The sequence below is a fragment of the Culex quinquefasciatus genome, chromosome 2 (genome assembly GCF_015732765.1).
Source record: "Culex quinquefasciatus strain JHB chromosome 2, VPISU_Cqui_1.0_pri_paternal, whole genome shotgun sequence".
NCBI lineage: Eukaryota > Metazoa > Arthropoda > Insecta > Diptera > Culicidae > Culex > Culex quinquefasciatus.
The window spans coordinates 211,642,394-211,660,927 of NC_051862.1; the positions used below are offsets into that span (position 1 = coordinate 211,642,394).

Sequence of the window (18,534 nt, forward strand, 5' to 3'; positions counted from 1 at the left end):
ACAGGATTCGAAGAAGTCAGCTGTTGTTGAAAATTTAAATAACTAAAATATATGTTTAATCAATACTGCTAAACATGACAAGAATTCGCAATTCGCAATTTTCAGTGTAAGAACGGGCCTTGACCGATCTTATGCACTAGGTTCCCGACGAACACGCACTGCCCTTACACCTACATCTCACCCTTGCTCTGAGTCAGTACGAGCAACACGCTAGAACACGCTTTGAGTGTTCGTGCCAGGCATGCACACCTTCTTTTCCGGTTACGCATTTTAACTCGGCCGGGGGTGGTACATTACGTAGGGTTTGATGTAAGTATAAGCGCCTAACCATTTATAGTGTGCCTATCAACTTTCATTAAAGCAAAAACTGTTTTATTTTTAGTTTGAATTCAAAAACTTGTTTTTATTTACTGTGTATTGTTTTCTCCTGAAATCTTCCCTATTGTTGAGTCTGTTTATGTGTTGCTATTTCTTTTGTCGCGGTGTTTTGTTACAATTTTTGGTCCTAAGCATGTTATAAAAGTTTACCAAAAATACAATAGTAATATTTGTGTTAATACTTTAACCATTCCATAAATTGAGTAAGGGCTCAAACCTCACTTGTTTGAAAAAAAGGGTAAGAGATGATGAGCGTATTTTGAAGAATAAAAATGAGAAGCTAGTATTAGATGTATTTACATCTAAGTATTAGATGTAAAATTAGACAATAGTTAATAAATAGAGATACAAAACAAGCTTAGATTATAGTAATGATAATTTATAGGAAAGATAAAGAATTATTCAAATAAATAAATTCGCAATAAAATCAAAAAAAAAGATTAGGCGAATGATAAATAGACTCGATATTACTAGTACATTAAGGAAAAGTATATTTTTAAGGAAAAAAAACAAAACAAAGTTTGTAACAGCAGTATCAATTGAGAGAAAAGAGTGGAAAAGCTTTGAGAGATAAGAGAATCAAAAGTTAGTAAAATTAAAATCAAATGTTGGATATTAAATAGAAGAATCAGTGAAGAATTGGGAATCAGAAGAGCAAAATAAAAACAGGAGATAGATGGTAGCTGGAAATGGAAAGGAGAGAAACCCCGTTCTGCGACGTTCAGGTACATCCACAGCAGTTGACTCAACATACTGCGAATCAAAACAATACCGTCTACAATCACAAATTACTTCCCTTTCCCACATTGTTGCGCCCCTTTCTTTTAGCCGTCTCGACTCTGACCCGCGGTGGTCAAAGGTTTACGATCCGTTTCCACAGGCCACCAGCTAGGTCATCATGAAAACCAAGCCAACGTGGAGGTAAGAAAATAGGACACTCGCAAGGAACCAGAGCTATACTGTTCTGATCAAGATAATTCGGATGATCTAACAGAACTACGGATGTAGTTAGTTACGCTCCTTCCAGGATGTTCCTTACGTGGACGTCAACCGAAGAGCACGCACAAGGTCAGTGCCATTGCATGCTCTTAGGTATCAATCCTTGGCCTGCAATACTGCTAAACATGACAAGAACTAAACAAATTCGAATTTTTATGTTTCAAATTTTGGAAAACTCTTAATTTTAGTGAAAAGCCTGAATTCGTTAATTGAATTCAAATCGATCATCGAAAATTAATAGAAAAAGAACATTTAGAATTGAACATTTAACAAATGGTTCAATAAAACCCTAATAAATCGTCAATCGGACTTATCAAAAATATTTTTTAATTAGGTTCCAAGATAAAACATTTCAATTAATTTGGCATTTTAAAAAATTCCATCTTTCTTTAACAGCTCCATTAACCGTCAATCACCAGCACAAGTCAACGAGTCCACACCACACAAAGAAACCGTACTTCCGTTCCTCCCTCCATCTCCGCCAGGCCACGTCCCCTCTCCATCCGAAAACAGCTTGGGCAAGTTCCCTGAACCGTTGCGTTTCCCTCAGTCATTGTTTAGCACTCGGCCGCACTGGATGCAGCTCATCGCGGAAATAGCGCGATAAACACAGTTCGCAGTTTGCACACTTTTAGCAGTGAAGTTTGCATTGCATCAGCAAGAAATAGTTTATCGGGTTTCAAAGCGTAATAATAAGTGCAAATCTGCAAATAAAAGTGGGTCAATTACTACACACCAGGGAAAAGTTAAAAAGTGTCACAAGTAATTGAATACTGATTGCAATAGCGAAAAAAGTGCTAGAAATGGCGCAGCAAGTGCAGTTGGTGTTTAAAACGGCGCTCAAGGCCACGCAGGGAGGTGCTCCTACGATTGGAAGGTCTATGTCAACCGGTCCCCTCGGGACGATCGATGGTGAGTACTGAGTAGATAGTGGAAAGGAAGATATAGGTTTATCGTTGCATGGCATGCAACTTAATTGATTCATTGATTGGTCTAGTTAGTTAATAATTACCTTACCCAAATTTCCTAAATTGAATCGTAAATTGAAATTTATCTGACATCACTATTCACTATTTCTAGATCTGTTTTGAATCCATTTTCATTAATTTAGGAGAGTGACTTTCATTGTTTCTATTTTTCTTTCTGTTGTGTTCTAGATTTTTTTTTTAATTTTAATTTTTTTTTCTTTTCGAAAAAAAATACAGAAATTTGTGAGTATAGTTTCCTTAAACTGCGTTTTAAAAACACGAGTTGTAGTTTTAATATGGCGCTACCTTCCCGTTTCACCTTAAGGGTGCAAAGCAACCAAGAAAGTTGTTGTTTTATTATTAAAAACGTTACTTAATCCACCTTAAGGGGTTGGTGCCTTCCTCGCATTCATTAAATGAATACACTACACAGCCTCAAGAAAGTGCATAAATTACACTTATTTTATCAAAATATCTGAGATCCAGCCTCAAAAAATGTGTATTAAAAACACTCACGTACTTATAACTTTTGATTCAATATTTTGGGCTCGTTGGAAAGGTCTTTTGATTAAAGTGTATAAATAACCCTTAAATGCGCATAACTTTTGATGGAATCGTCAGATCTTCAATCTTTTCAACGCGTTGAAATGGTCTTTCAAATACCTTTCTAAAAATGTATAGCATGACGGGTTTTTTTTTACAATCTTCCGAAGTTTAGTTAAAATCGTTTTTTAGCATAACTTTTGAAGTACTTTTCTAAACTTCATAATATTAACTAGGGTCTCTGGGACCCCAAGACGGATCAAATGAGACCAAAACGGGCCAAAATGGTACAGCCAGTCCGGAGATAATCGAGTGCATATTTTTTTGGTGCACGGACTCACACCAGACACACGTACAGACATTTGTTCAGAATTTGATTCTGAGTCGATAGGTATACGTGAAGGTGGGTCTACGAGGTCGAATAAAGTAGTTAATTTTTCGAGTGATTTTGTAGCCTTTCCTCATTGAGGTGAGGAAGGCAAAACTTTACTTAATCCACGCTTAAGTGGTTGGAGCCTTCCCTCACATTTAGAAGAAGGGCGAATTTTCAGTGTTCTATCAATTTGACTCATTATTTATGCCATCAGATTGCCTATCTAACAGCAGGTCGCATGATAGATCCGTACAACGTTTTCATCAAAATATATAAGATCCGGCTTCCAAAAGGTGTATAAATAGCACTTAACTGCCGCTCAAATCAAGTCCGTCCCTTATGTAATTTCGTCAATTTTGAGTTAATGATGCAGTTTGGCTCGAAATCATGTGAACCATCAGAAAAACCAATAAAATTTAAAAAAAAATAAAATTTAAATTACGAGCCATGGTTTCAACTTTTTGATGAAAAAAGTGTTTTAAAATACATTATACACCTGCCCAGTTGTTTTCCTTTGTTCTGCTGTTCGTAAAGCCATTTATTGACCCCTGTTCTTGGGAGGTACGTATTAACCCTTAACCCGTAAAAAGAGATTTTTTTCAAAAATGGCAATTTTTGAGGCAGTTTGGTCACTGAAGCGTTTATTTTCAGTATCACTGGCGTGTAGGCCAGATTCTTGCGCATCTTTTGGGATTAGATATTTGGGCCCAGTATGCCTACCGGAACTAACCCCGCTAAAAAGTCATTTTTGTTACATCCTAATAACTATAATAATGTACAGTTCAGACTCGATTATCCTATGGTTCTATGGGACTTCGGATAATCGAATCATGAACAAAGAAAAAATGTGTTTGTATTTTTTTTCATGCTTTGAATATCAAATGCGAGTTCTGCGACCCCACTTTTTCAAATTTGAATAGTTCATTGCCTATTAAATTACAAAATGCATTTTTTTGCCATTCCGTCGTGAAACTACTTAGTTTTCTTGTCATTTTTGAACGACGAAATAGCCTACTTTTCTGTACCAAAATCAACAGAATCGAATAGCAACACTTTACTAAACAAATGCTCTACGTTCTACTTTTCAGCACTGAAATGGGTGCTGAAAAGTTGAACTTTTGAGCACTTGTTTCGAAAAGTAACACTTTTCATTTTTTTTAATTAAACGATTTATTGACAAAATACATGAACCTTTGACTTATTCAATTCGGTTTTATTGGTGAATAATCAAGATACAATAAGTTCTTTTGAGGTACACTGAAAGAAAAGCACATAGTAATATCACATGTTTTACACATGAATCTGCCCCATACGACATAGCATGTGAATTCCATATGTAAAGCACTTGAAAAAATGTAATCGCGCGACACTGTGAATCCATGTACAAAACACGTTAATTTTACATGGAAGCTCACATGACCTTGTAATGCTTGGCTCATGAATATGATATGAATTTGTAGTAAAAATTAAATGTTTTTTTCAGTGACTTTCATATGTTTAAATAAAGAGTTTAGTTTTCCGTATTTTTTCAACCATATTTATTAAAAAAAAAAAACAGTTAAATTTATCACGCACAAATCTATTTTTTATAAATGCACACATATACCACTTTCATGCTGCGCCGTATGTTTGAGCAATACCGTGTCCACGCGATCCGTATATCTTGATGGTTTTCCCATGGCGGACTCCGGGAAGCACCGCTTGCAATCATTGGCCGGAGTAAAGCTGTTGTCGCCGACCGCCGAATCATAGCGAATGTTCCGGTGAACTTTCGGATCATTAGGTCGGATGAGCGGATTCTGAAGCAGACCTTGAGCTGGCATTTGATTCCTGTAAAAAAATGGACGAAATATGATCTTTTTTAAAATTTTATGAAACTTTACTGGTCCGTTTTTGTTTATACTTACTGCTCCGTTTATTTTGCACTTCTCAGAGCTTTTTTTAAACAAATATTCAAAAAACGCAGACTTTTTTAGGCCGACAAGTAAAAACAACCATCTTCGTCCGTGGCCATCATACTTCTGGAAAAAATTTCGCCACATAAGTAAACATTTGGAACTAACGTGATTTTCACGTTGAAACCAATGGATAAGTCTAATGGGGCAAATCTAAGTGCTTTTATTATGAAACTCACGTGAAATCCACTCGAAACAAACGTGAAGGGTTTTTCGCAATCAATCAGCTGGCTTCAAATGATTTTCACATCCAATTGACATTTAAAACACGCGCAGGTCAAAGGAAAAGCATGTGAATTTATTGTGTTGGATTTTGGAGCAACTCACGTGAAAAAGCATTTGATTTTGCTATGTTGGTTTCTTTCAGTGTACATAACAGAGTTTTAGAGTTCCTTACAGCTGTGTGTTACTTCATAATCCATTTTGGAACAGTTATTGTTTGTAAATAAAGGTGTCACCAAGGGTAGGAAAAAAAATAAAAAAAACTTACTAAAATTGCAAGGGAAAGGGGATAGAAATAGAGAGAGCTTAAAACTAGATCACAGTTTTTTATCCTTTCTAGATGTGCTCGATCATCAGCTCCCCAAGGGCCAGGAATTGCTCCGCCTTGTAACGGCAGGTCCGAAACCGCGTCATCATCTCCCCTGCGAGAGCCATTTGACTTATAACTTCACTCAAAGGGTGTTTTTTGGGATGGCCAAAAATTTGTATGGAACTCGCTGCAAAGCTTGATTTTTTCAGCACTCGTCGTATTTATCTATCCTCGTTGGATAAATGTACGACTCGTGTTGAAAAAATCATTTTTTTGCAACTTGTAGCATAAACTACTATTATAACATTTCATCACCGTCATTTTGGCGCCAACTTGGATTCTAAAAACTGAATCACATTAGCGTATTTTAGGAGCCATCCTTAAGCTTGGCAATCAAAACTATAACAACAAATATTTTTTTTTTTTCGTGATTCGACTATCCGAAAAAAAAAATCCCAAGGCCTTCGGATAACAGAGTCTGGACTGCATCTGCAGTTTTTTTTAAAGTTCCAATTAACTTTTTTTTAGTTTTTTGCTTTTTGAGTCATTATTAGGCTGGTACAAATATTTTTAAAAGTTTTTGTCCCCCCCCCCCTTCAAAATTGGCCCGAAAAATCAGGGGGCAAACAAAATATTTTTACAATAAACTTCAAAATTTCAATGAAAATTCAAGTGCAACCAGCTGAATTCAAATTAAAATACATTCTCCTGCGTTTAAAATCATTTTTAACATGTTTGGGTTTATTAAAAAATCTTAAGATTTTTTGAAAATTTTCGATGCAAAATATTTTTTCTCGATAAAATGTGAAGACTATGGCTTGCTATTTAAATTTTTATATTTTTTATATTTTTATATTTTTTTGCCCCCCGCTTGACCTCGGCCAGGGCCGAGGGACAAAAACTTTTTTAAATATTTGCATCGGCCTTAAGTGTTTTGGGTTATTAGGTCAACCCTTTCAGGCAAAAATCTAAATTTCCAAAACTAGCCTATAATTTTCCCATGGTCGAATGAACAAAACAATATAGAATTTAAAATAATCTGGCCATGGTATTTCTGTTTTTAAAATCGATTTTTTAAATAAATCAAAACGTGAATAACAACTATTTCTATGTTTCTCTCATCTTCCAGCTTCGTCCCTCTCGCCCAAGCGCACCCCTGGCCAAGGCCTCCACGTGACCGTCCAACGGGACTACCCGGCCGCCGCAGCCCTCCCACTGCCGGCCAACATTGACCCCACGGAAACGACGCGCTTTTCACCGCAACGCGCCCGCGACATAAACTCGTCGGCAATGCTGACCCATCCGCACCACCAGATCGACGTCACGGTGGACAGTTCGCCGTACTCCGCCGCCGCGACGGTTGATCCGCACGTACAGTCGTACGATTGCCGTGGGGCCGTGAGCCTAAACTCGGCCATGCAGAGCAACGTGCCGAGTCCGTTCGGTGGAATGCACAAGTTTTCGCACCTGAACATGCCCGGCGGCGGATGGGCCCAGGAGGGAAAGTATCTGGCCCACGACCTCAACTCGTCGCACTACATCAACCTGCGCAAGGAGGTCCGCTCGGAGTGGTCCAGCTACGAGGACAAACCCAGAGCAGGTACATCGGTGCTGCTGGCACGAATTGACCAAGCTGGCTTGCTCGGGCCTAAAACTAACAGCTCTTCTGATTCTAATGGTACCGTGAGAAAATTCTCCACCGAAGCTAAACAATCGACTGAGGGGGAACAGGGTAAGGGAACGGGACAGGAACAGGTTGGTACGGTTTCGCGCAAGGATCGCCTCAAGAAGGCGGTCAAGGAGTACGGTTCGACCGTGATTGTGTTCCACGTTGGGATCAGCTTGGCGTCGTTGGGCGCGTGCTATCTGCTGGTTTCCAGGTCGGTTCCTGGAAGGGTCATTTTTTCGTTTCTTTCTTTTCAGGATTTTTAAAGTGTTTTTTTTTGTGTTTTAATAATTTAAAATAAGTTTTAAAAAGTTGTTCCGATTTCTTGCTTTGGTGTTTGTGGAACTTTGTCTTCAAACGGATTCAGTTACTATTCCTATATTTTACACTATATATTCTTTAATATTTTTATCAATTCTTCTTAAATTAGCAACCGCATTTTAATCTTATTTTTTTAGATTTTTCTATATCCTCGTAAGCTTATAGTTCCTAATTCATACTTTTCCGAAGACTTCAACCACTCTGAAGAATTTTACAGAATGTTTCTCTAACTTGTTTCATATGTTTATAGGCAGTCATGCAATTTGAGCGGAACCCGTTCTGCGTTCGTTCTCTTTCTTCAAAACGAACTGAACCCACCGCGCAGGAGCCATTGCTTTTCGTTCCTAAAACAGAACGTCACTTTTTCGTGTCGTTCTCTTCAAAGTTTGGAACGCGTTCTGTGAACCGCCTGTAGCCAAAGGCTCTCTATGGCAACTGTTAAACTTAAATAAACATTCAGTAAAATGATTTGTACAGAGCTTAGTTAGCTCGGTGGTAACATGCATGAACAGTATTCGAAGGAAGTGAGTTCGAATCTCAGTTTTTTAAATATTTTTTTTTTTGTGTGGTTGGGTACCAACTTTATGACGACAACTGAAATTACATTTTATACCAATCAAGGGACACTTCAGCTGGGAGGCTAGGGAGACTAAATGAAACGGTTAATGGCTCGTACGCAGATCGGAAGGAAAGGGTCAAGAAACAGCTTTACGAACAGCAGAACAAAGGAGAGGGAGCGATTTCTTGGGGCTTTTCTTCACCCTCTCTGGCTTGCTTTAGCTGCCGCTGCTGCCCATTTGATTTTTTTCTTGACCGGTTCCTTCCCAGGGTTGTTACGGACGGCGCGGATCGCGCGGATGGCGCGTTTCGCGCGGATCTGGCGCGGATTTGCTGGCTAATTTTGCTCAGGCGCGTATTTCGCGCGGATGGCAATTTTGATAAATAAATTAATTGAGGGAGATAGAATTACTTTCAAGTTATAAGAAAAATATTATCAGGAATTACGATAATTTGTTTTTTCCTTTGAGTGCAAGAATTTCATATTTTTTATTAATTGAATTTTCTTCTGAAAATGTTTGTTTCTATTTTCTTAGTACGAAACGTCGAAAAATGAAGATGAAGATTATGTAGAAATTATTTTTTATATGTTTCTTGTCATTTCTTAACATCTCCGGCTCTGAATATTTAATTTCTTTTGAGTTTTGAGTAATGATTTTTAATCTTATTTATTCTTAATTTTATACTGGATTTATTCAATTTTTAATTTTGTAAATCAAAATATTACAAACTATTCTTGGCGAAAATAAAATGATCAGAACATTCAATATTCAAAGCTCAGAAATTCAAAAATTAAAAAAATAATTGTTTTAATAGTTTTTATTATAACAAAAAAAAAAAAACAAAATACATATTAATTTTCTTTCGAAATTTCTAAAATCGTAATTTAAAAAATCTGAAATTTCGAAATTCAATATTTTAGCAATCTGAAATTTGAAATACCAAAAATTTGGGTAATCGAAAATTTGAAGATTAAAAAAAATCAAAATTAAAAAGTCAAAATTTAAAAAATAAAAAATATCAATTTCAAAACAATAAAAAAAATTAAAATATGAAATAATTTTAGTATTCTTAAGCTTATAAATTCTTAAATTCTTAAATTCTTAAATTCTTAAATTCTTAAATTCTTAAATTCTTAAATTCTTAAATTCTTAAATTCTTAAATTCTTAAATTCGTAAATTTTTTTAGAAATGTTTTTATTTTTAAATTCTTAGTTCTTAAATTCTTAAATTCTTGAATTCCACAATTTTTGAAGTTCTATTTTGTGTAAGAGATTTTGAAATTATGAGAAGACATTATTTTAGATATCGGAAATCAAATTTCTTTTGGAGTGAATTTTTAGCGAGAATTTTGGATTACAAACTGTATAAAAATTCTTAAATTTTGAATAGTTAGACTTTCAAAATTTCAAGTTTTATCATATTTTAATTTAATTTTGAGGTTATATTTTTGAAGTGAAATTTTCAGGTTTTAAAATTATGTATTTTCTATTTTGAAGATTTTTTTTTCATGACCCTTGCCTTGACCGTCTCTTGAGGAATTTTTTTGAAATGGATTTATTGCTTTCATTCTTTTGGAGCCTTTAAACATAAAACGAGTTTTTGTAATCAAATACTTTCTGTTTTAGTTTTTCTTCATTAAAAAAAAAAAATCTTAAATGTTGGTCGCGATATATTTTTACATGGCGTGGATTTCGCGCGGTTTTGGATTTTAGGTCGGCGCGGATTTGGCGCGGATTTTTTTTCGACTCTCCCGTAACAACCCTGCGCTTAAAAAGCAAAAAGCACCCCAACTAAAATGGAGACGAAACATTATTGCCACCGTGATTCGCAATTCGCAATTTCGCAATTTTCAGTGTAAGAACGGGCCTTGACCGATCTTATGCACTAGGTTCCCGACGAACACGCACTGCCCTTACACCTACATCTCACCCTTGCTCTGAGTCAGTACGAGCAGCACGCTAGAACACGCTTTGGGTGTTCGTGCCAGGCATGCACACACGCAGAAAAATAAGGCATATTTTAATCAACAAAAAGTTTTGTTGATTTGAAAATCATGATTTTTGTTGAATCAACCCTAAACGTCAAAGCAGCTTTTTCAAAACAACAAAAGACTTTTGTGGAATTGAGAAAATCAAGGTTTGTTTCAACGCAAAATCGGCGTTGATTATATTCAACAAAAATTTTGTTGATTCAAACCTCGTACAGGCTGATTCTACAAAACATTTTTCTGCGTGCACCTTCTTTTCCGGTTACGCATTTTAACTCGGCCGGGGGTGGTACATTACGTAGGGTTTGATGTAAGTATAAGCGCCTAACCATTTATAGTGTGCCTATCAACTTTTATTAAAGCAAAAACTGTTATATTTTTAGCTTGAATTCAAAACTAATTGTTATTTACTGTGTATTGTTTTCTCCTGAAATCTTTCCTAGTGTTGATTAAATAGAGGTAAACAAACAAGCTAAATAGAGGTAACAAACAAGCTTAGTTTGTATTGAGGGCAATTTACATGGAAGATGAGAAATCATTCAAATAGATAAATAAAGAAAAGGCACATGATAAACAAAATTTACATCGCTGCCAAATTAAGAGAAAGCAGACAGTTTGTTACAGCAGCATCAATTTTTAAAATAGAGTGGAAAAGCGTTGAGAAATAAGAGAATCAAATAAGTAAAATCGAAATCAAATGGAGGATAGTAAACAGAAGCCGTTTTAGAAAATCAGTGAAACAAAATAAACAAAAAATAGCTGTTAGCTGAAATGGAAAGAAGAGAAACCCCGTTCTGCGATGCCCAGGTACATCCACAGCAGTTGACTCAACATACTGCGAATCAAAACAATACCGTCTACAATCACAAATTCCTTCCCTTCCCCACATTGACGCGCCCCTTTCTTCTAGCCGTCTCTACTCTGACCCTCGCTGGTCAAAGGTTTACGAGTCGTTTCCACAGGCCACCAGCTAGGTTACACCTTGTCATCATGATGACTAAACCAAGCCAACGTGGAGGTAAGAAAATAGGACACTTGCAAGGAACTAGAGCCATGCTGTTTTGTCCAAACAGCACTACGGATGTAGTTGGGTAGATGTTCCTCGCCTAGGTGTGTCAACCGACGAGTATCATCAGTATCATGCACCCTTGGCCTGCAAAAAAAAAATTATTGCCACCGTGATCTAAAAAAAAAAAAAATCATTGCTTTTCTAGTTCAGGAAAAAAGAGATTCGAACTCACTACTAATGATTTCTAAACCGAATCGAACGGAGAACCCGTTCAAAAGCATGACTGTTTATAGGATCTATTAAAAAAAAAACTCTAGAATTGCGATCACGGGCAATAAAGCAGGTATTAGACTATGTAAAACAAACAAACTCGCACTTTTTGGCAGTTTGTTTACCTGCATTTGTTTGCAGAAAGAAAGATTGCAAGTTTGGCAAACTGTCAAGCACGAAAAAGTAGTTTGTTCGTTTGTTTGTCATAGTCTAATACCTGCTTGAAAGTGCTGAAAATCTCGGACAACAACAGTCGACTACCAACGCGAAAAGAAGCTCAGCTCTGCTCGCAAGCGCCACCAAGTAGTGGCTTTGGGAACTACTCTTACCTTTTTTTAGTTGGCTACATGGCGACATTACCACTGCACCATATGAAATGATTGTTTTATCTCTGTTAGCATGTTAGCCTTTAGGTTTTTTTTTCTTTCTAATTTATGGAATAATTCTCCGAAACAGCCATGAAGTATCGACTCCAGAAAATTAAAGGATTTTTTAATGCGATGGCAACTCTGGTGAAAATAATGAGCACTTAAGCAAACTTTTCTTCAAAAAATAGGTTAAATAGCCTGTGAACTTTAACGAGAATAACTTTTGGAACAGTTTTTTCTGTGTTCCACAATCAGTCATAAAGTTTGACAATCTGGCAACCAAGTCATGAGATATCGGTACTTAGTTTGAGCTTCTCAATGCTTAATGATGTAGATTTGGTTAGAACTGATGTTCGAAAACAGTATGAGTTTTAAATTGACTACTTTCCGCTTAAAACAAAATTTCACATCAGCTCGAGAATATCGGAACAACAGCTATGCGTGTCATAATGAATCTGAGCTTTATTTTAAATTCCCCCTGCCTCTTTTCTCTAATTTCAGCGGAATAGACGTGGTCGCGCTGCTGGAGCGCTTCGGGTGGGGCGACTCGGCCCTGGCCAGCAAGGCCGGCGCCGGTGCCGGAACGTTCGTGATCGCGTACGCCATCCACAAAGTATTCGCCCCGGTTAGGATAAGCATTACGTTGGGCGCGACGCCGCTGATTGTACGCGCGCTGCGCAAACGTGGCATTCTGAAGCCACCAACGCCAACCAACAAGTAGAGCAGAATGAGAGTTTTTTTTTTTCTTAGGATTAAGCATTTATGAATGATGGCGCACATCCATATTCAGGTTAATAAAGGAGGTGATATCTTGAAATTGAAGTTGAATTGTACTTTACCTGTCTTTTATTCGTCATCGTCGTCCTCTTCTGCCTCATCGACCATCTGTTCAATCTCCAACTCGTAATAGGCCTTCTGCTCAGTCTCCGAAAGTTCCTCTTCCTCATCTTCCTGCAGCATCTCGATCATGTACTCCGTCTCCACCAATCTCTTCCCCGCCTTCTCATGGGTCGTCAAGTGCTTCTTCAGATAATTCACCTGAATGAACCCTCGGCCACAAACCTGGCACACGAACGGCCTCTCGCCGGTGTGAATCCGCACGTGGATCGTCAGCTGCCGTTTGCGCACGAACGCAGCCGGACACTGCTCGCACCGGTGCGGCCGTTCCTTCGTGTGGGTGGCCATCTCGTGGCGCTGCCGGTCCGTCGTGTGCGAGTACCGATTCTCGCAGAACCGACACTGGAAGGGCTTTTCGCCGGTGTGGCTACGAATGTGCAGCGTGAGACTCTGCTTGGTTTTGAAGCTGGTCTCGCAGTGCGGACAGTCCCAGATGCTGACCTCCCGGTGACAGCGCTTGTGGACCTGGTAGAAAATTAGGTGTCAGTGAGATTACGTTTGAAAGCATCCTTATCCCGAACCCACCTTCAAGTTCCCCTTCCGCCGAAACTTCTTCCCGCACTCGTCGCACTCCCACGCGCGCTCCTCCTCGTGGCAAACGCGGTGCACGCGCAGCGCCCCCTCGTCCGGACACCTCCGATCGCACACATCACACTGCCATTCCCACCGCTCGGCGGCGTGACTCTTCGCGTGCTGGATCAGCCCGGACGCCGTCTGGAACGCCGCCCCACACTCGCCGCACACGTTCGGTCGTGAGTCGGCGCGGCGATTCTTCGGAAACTGGTGGACGTGCAGGGCGCGCTCCGTCCGGAAGCTCTTGTGGCACACGTAGCAGATGGGGCCGTCCAGTTCGCGCTCTTCGGCGTTTTCGCGCCGTTTTGCGGCGTGGTCGGACTCCACGTGCGAGAGCAGCTCGGTTGGGGAGGTGAAGGAGGCCGGACAGCGCACGAAGCAGCACAGATGTTGCTGGGGTTTGACTTTTTGAGTTTGGTGCTTGGAGGTCGATTCTTTTTTGGGGATTTGCTCGTGGACGCCACTGGCGAGATGCTGGAGAAGACGCTGTTTGATCTCGGACTGGACGTCGCACTGGGTGCACTTGAAGACGCTGCTTTGGAGGGCGGCATTGGTGTGGAATTTGAGCGTTTGTGGGGTTGGGAAGTGTTGAAAGCAGATGTCGCACTCGTAAGGGGTCTGCATGGAGTTGGCGATGACCCGCTGGAAGCCGTGCGTTTCTTCCGAGTGATCTTCAAGTTCGTTCCGGTTGGCGCAGGTAAAGTCGCAGCCGCAGCAGCGAACGCCATCGATTTGAAGCACTTCGATGCCGGCTTCAAGGGCGCGGGAGAAATCTTCCATCGGAGGACTAGGCCCAACTCCGGCTTGTTCGCGAGCGGCTTGATGAGCCAGGCTTGATTTGAGATGCTGGTCGAAACGAAATTTAACGTCAATTACAATCTTGCAAAACTTGCAGTAGTAGAGCTCCTTCAAATTTCTTGCCGTGGTGTGTCGGTTGTAAGTTTGAATCTGGTCAAACTTTTCAAAGCACAAACCACACTCGCAGAGAGAATTTTCCGGTGACCGGATATGCACTTCGTTGCAATGTTCCTGCAATTCCTGATAGGTTTGGAAGATCCGCTCACAGCCACAGCACCGTTCTCCTCCAATGTGAATCAACTGATACTCTTGAGTTTCTTCAATTGCTAGGATAAAGTCCTGCTCAGGATATTTCAACTCTCTGGTCGCTTTCTTCTTCCCAGAAGATCGCCTCCGATCGAGACTGATCTTGAGCGGTTCCTCCTGAGGATTCCTGTGAGCTTTACTCAGCTTCAGATGCTGCTCCAAACGGTACCGAATGTCGAACAGGACGTCGCAAACCGTACAATAATACACTTCATTCGATTGGAAGTTCTTCGCGTGATTCAACAGTTTCAGTTTGTTCTCAAACTCCTTATGACACGTTGGACATTCGAAAATCAACCGGTCTGCTTCCTGCTTGACCTCCGCACTTCCGTGCTGCTCCCGACTGTGTCGTTCCACCTCCAGCTGCGAACCAAACATCGAATTGCATCCACAGCATCGGATTCCCTTCAACCGAATAATCTTGTAACAATCGACTTCCTGAACACTCTCAATCTGATCCTCGCTCGGATAGTTGACAACTTTGGTCGGCACCTTCTGCACCACTTCTTGCTCTCCCCCAGCATCCTCCTCCATAACCAAATTCTGAGTCTTATTCGCGGCCATCTCCCGCAGCGCACCGTCCGACGCCCGGATCAACTTTCGCAGCGCGAACGCGTCCTCCAACCGGACCAAACACCCGCCACAAACAAACTCCGGCAGTTGGTCGTCGTGACAGACCTGAAACAAAACTCTAACTAAATTTCTCGCAGATTCTTCTTAAGGTCCGGAACACCTTACCACAATGTCCCCGCAGTCGATGATCATGTTGGCGACGACCTCATTGCCGCTGGCAAGCTCGCTGTACAGGGAGGTCATCGCTTCCGGATCGTCTCCCTCGAAGCTGCCCATGCAGATGCGGCACAGCTGGTCCATCGTCGTCGTCGGCGGCGGCGGAACGGGATTTTACGAGAGCGAATTAAAAAAAGAAACTTGTTTTCAAACAAACGAATCGCGATTGTAAATAAAGAGTGCACTGTGGGATGCCTTGTGGGAAAATGACACTTTCGGAAAAGACGCATCAGGGAAACGTCAGTGGTACACGATTATGAAGAGTAACTTATGTTTTGTACTGTAATTTATTTTGAGTTGAGTAAACTCAAATTTAGCTAATTGCAAGAATTGAGTGTGGCAAAAAAAAAAGAAAAATTCTAAAAATAATTCATAAATTAGTAAGAAAACAGAACAAAAAAACGAGCAAATTTTGGTTGAATTATTCAGAAACGTCTATAAGTGTTCTTTAACGTGCAAAACCCAATCGAAGCAAACTGTGGCCTCGACTGTTAGACAGTTTGACATTTCCCGCAGTTATTTTTCTCCCGATCCGTTTGCGTCTCCAAAAAAGCTTTTCCCGTGAGAATCCATCACGAACCCACACTCCAATGACCACCAGGTCTTCCCTGCAACACTGCCGCTTCTGCAGCGGCCCACCGGAAGTGTTCCTGTTCGAACCGGCACCGGAGGCGAGCGGGTTGGACCAGCTGCTCGCGAAATTCGCCAATGTTGAGGTAGTTGTTTACTACAGGGGAAGCCCGATTTTGTAACTGGTTGATTAAAAATATTATTTTTTAAGATTTCTGAAAATGACGGAAAACCGTCCCACTTGTGCTTGGATTGCACGGGCAAGCTAAAGTCCGGTGTGGCTTTTCAGCGTCACGTACAGGAGGTGGAAAAGCTGTTGGAATCGATTTCAGACTCCATCAATGAGAGTGTATCGATTAAGAATGAGATTGAGGAGGAGGACACATACGAGGTTGAGTTCCTGGAAGATTTCACAAACGACGAGGGCAATAACAAAGATTTTAGCACGGAAACGGACAGTCAGGGGGAAGCGGAAGATGAGGAAAATATTCTGCAAGCGCTTGGTATGGAGATGGACGACGACGAGTCGGAAGAGGACAAGGACATTGTCAAGTTTCCGTTTGAGATGCCTGAGCAGAACATGATTGCGCAGCGGATCGAGTTTGAAGACTTTGAGTACCTGGAGATTGACGGAGATCGGTGCTGCGGGTGCAGTTTCATCGCGGCCGACCGTGACCAGCTGGTGGAACACTCGAAAGAGAGGCATTCGCACAATTATTACGCCGATAGCAGTTACACTTGTCCGACTTGTTATCAGAAGTTTACTACTCAGGAGAAGCTCTCGCAGCACATTGAGTACTTTTCGTTTAGCGACATTTTCCTGTGCCGGATTTGCAACGAATCCTTTGTGCAGAAGAGTCACTGCAGCAGGCACATTCGGACGCATACAACGAAGTCCGTGGACGAGGTAAAGACTCCGCGTCGGACGACCAGGCCAGCTCGGGTGACAAAGGTTTCAACGGACAAAACGAACTCGTTCTGCTGTTGCTTCGTGCGTTGCTGGCAAAGCTTCCCCTCCGAAGCTCAACTTATGGACCACGTCCACCAAAGCCACGACGGCAAACGGCGCGAAAACGAACTCGCAAGAGCTCAAGAACCGCAATCCGACGACCCGCCTCTCATCTGCCAAACCTGTCAACGATCCTTCGAAAGCGAACCAAAACTCCAACAGCACCAAACGTACAAACAGCAACGCTCCGAGTATCCCTGCCCGCTCTGTGACGCCAAGTTCTACAAGCTCCACCGACTCCGCGACCACCAGGAACGCGCCCACAGCCTGGCACCGCCCGTCCACGTGTGCGAAACGTGCGGCAAAGCCTTCCACAAACTGTCCGTCCTGAAGCACCACCGCAAAATCCACACCCCCTTCGAGGCCATTCCCTGCTCGGAACCCGACTGTCAGTTCGTGTTCCGCGACGCCGCCCTCATGAAGCGCCACCATCGGAACGTCCACGGCGCCAACTTCCCCTGGGAGTGTCAGCACTGCCCGAAGAAGCTCCGCACCAAAGAGGCCCTGGATCTGCACGTCCGGATGCACACCGGAGAGAAACCGTTCGGCTGTCGGCATCCGCCGTGTGAACGCCGGTTTGCCCACGCCACGGATCGGGCCCGCCACGAGCGGTCCATTCACACCGGCGTCAAGCCGCACCAGTGTGAGCACTGTGCGGCGGCGTTTGCGCGACGGCGCGAACTGTTGATTCACGTCGCGAAGATTCATCCGACGGAGAATGAGAAGTGATTGATTGGTAATGGTTTCAAGAAATGTTGGTAAGTTTTTTGTATTTGTTTTGTTGTTTTGTGTCTGTTAATTTTCTTTGGCTGGATGACCCATCCTTGGTTTCATGGTTCTAGCTGGATGATCTAATAATAATTTGTTCAAGAATTTTTCAAGATGTGGTGTTCGTCAAGATTCGGTCGTTGTTTTTTTCTCTTTCTAACTTTTTATTGTGTTTGAATAAAGCCGAATTTAACACTTTGAAACTGTAAAAAAAAACTACCTTTGCAAATGTAGAATTCTATACCATATTAGAAGTGTCGCCCCCCTTGGCTGGGACTCTGTGTTTTTACGGAACGGAATCGACGTGTATCGTTCTTTTTGTGACAAGAGTTCGCCTCCCGGGTCTCTTAAGTGTGAAGATATATGGCACGGAGAGAGGGCACCGAATACCTATTGAAGAATTGAAATTGAAGAAGGTTAAGAGAGCGAAAAGAAGAACTAGATTAGAGGCGTGGTTGTGCGATCAAATCTACAGCTGAACACTACTTTGGTGTCTTGGGACAACTAGAATCCCAAGGATCACGGTGGCTTAAGAGTAGAGTACCCCGCTAGAGACGTGGGTGGTACGGGTTCGAATCCCGTCTGTGATCTGGTGATTTTTTTTTTTCGCTTCTTAACCACTTGATACTACCAGTTGTCGTTTTTCTTCGAATATCGTCTTCCAAGTAGGAATTCGACGACGTTTTTTCCGCTAGGTTCGCTGTTGTTCCAGCGGTGTTCGGAATGACAGCCCCCATACAGTTTGAGCAGTTTTTTGGGAAAAATCGCGTTTATAATGAAAAATCAAGCATTTTCAGAAAAGTGGGGTATTGCAAATTGTGGCAATTTCGCTAACGATCATAATCCGTGGTGATTTGTAGTGATTAATTGTGACTGGTATTTTATTTAAACGAT

General features: G+C 41.2%; 3 protein-coding genes across 3 annotated transcripts in view; 2 read left to right on the forward strand and 1 right to left on the reverse strand.

The window, feature by feature from the left end:
- LOC6048090 overlaps positions 1–15,517 on the reverse strand; it is a 21,051-nt gene extending 5,534 nt beyond the window's left edge. Inside the window, exons 1-6 of the mRNA XM_038251070.1 lie at positions 15,243–15,517; positions 13,353–15,182; positions 12,780–13,292; positions 12,413–12,621; positions 6,943–7,215; positions 4,902–5,091 (exon numbers count right to left, since the gene is read on the reverse strand). Coding sequence (XP_038106998.1) covers positions 4,902–5,091; positions 6,943–7,215; positions 12,413–12,621; positions 12,780–13,292; positions 13,353–15,182; positions 15,243–15,377 — 3,150 coding nt within the window. The 5' untranslated portion in view covers positions 15,378–15,517. The remainder of the gene's footprint in view (positions 1–4,901; positions 5,092–6,942; positions 7,216–12,412; positions 12,622–12,779; positions 13,293–13,352; positions 15,183–15,242) is intronic.
- Positions 1,789–12,763, forward strand: LOC6053853. The gene is made up of 3 exons (XM_038251523.1): positions 1,789–2,289; positions 6,878–7,628; positions 12,432–12,763. The coding sequence occupies exons 1-3, from the start codon at positions 2,181–2,183 to the stop codon at positions 12,649–12,651; spliced, it is 1,080 nt and encodes a 359-aa protein (XP_038107451.1). The 5' UTR covers positions 1,789–2,180; the 3' UTR covers positions 12,652–12,763.
- A 209-nt stretch (positions 15,518–15,726) lies between the features above and the next one.
- LOC6048091 (zinc finger protein 420) lies at positions 15,727–17,644 on the forward strand. The gene is made up of 2 exons (XM_038251514.1): positions 15,727–16,009; positions 16,075–17,644. The coding sequence occupies exons 1-2, from the start codon at positions 15,884–15,886 to the stop codon at positions 17,599–17,601; spliced, it is 1,653 nt and encodes a 550-aa protein (XP_038107442.1). The 5' UTR covers positions 15,727–15,883; the 3' UTR covers positions 17,602–17,644.
- The last annotated feature ends 890 nt before the right edge of the window (positions 17,645–18,534 follow it).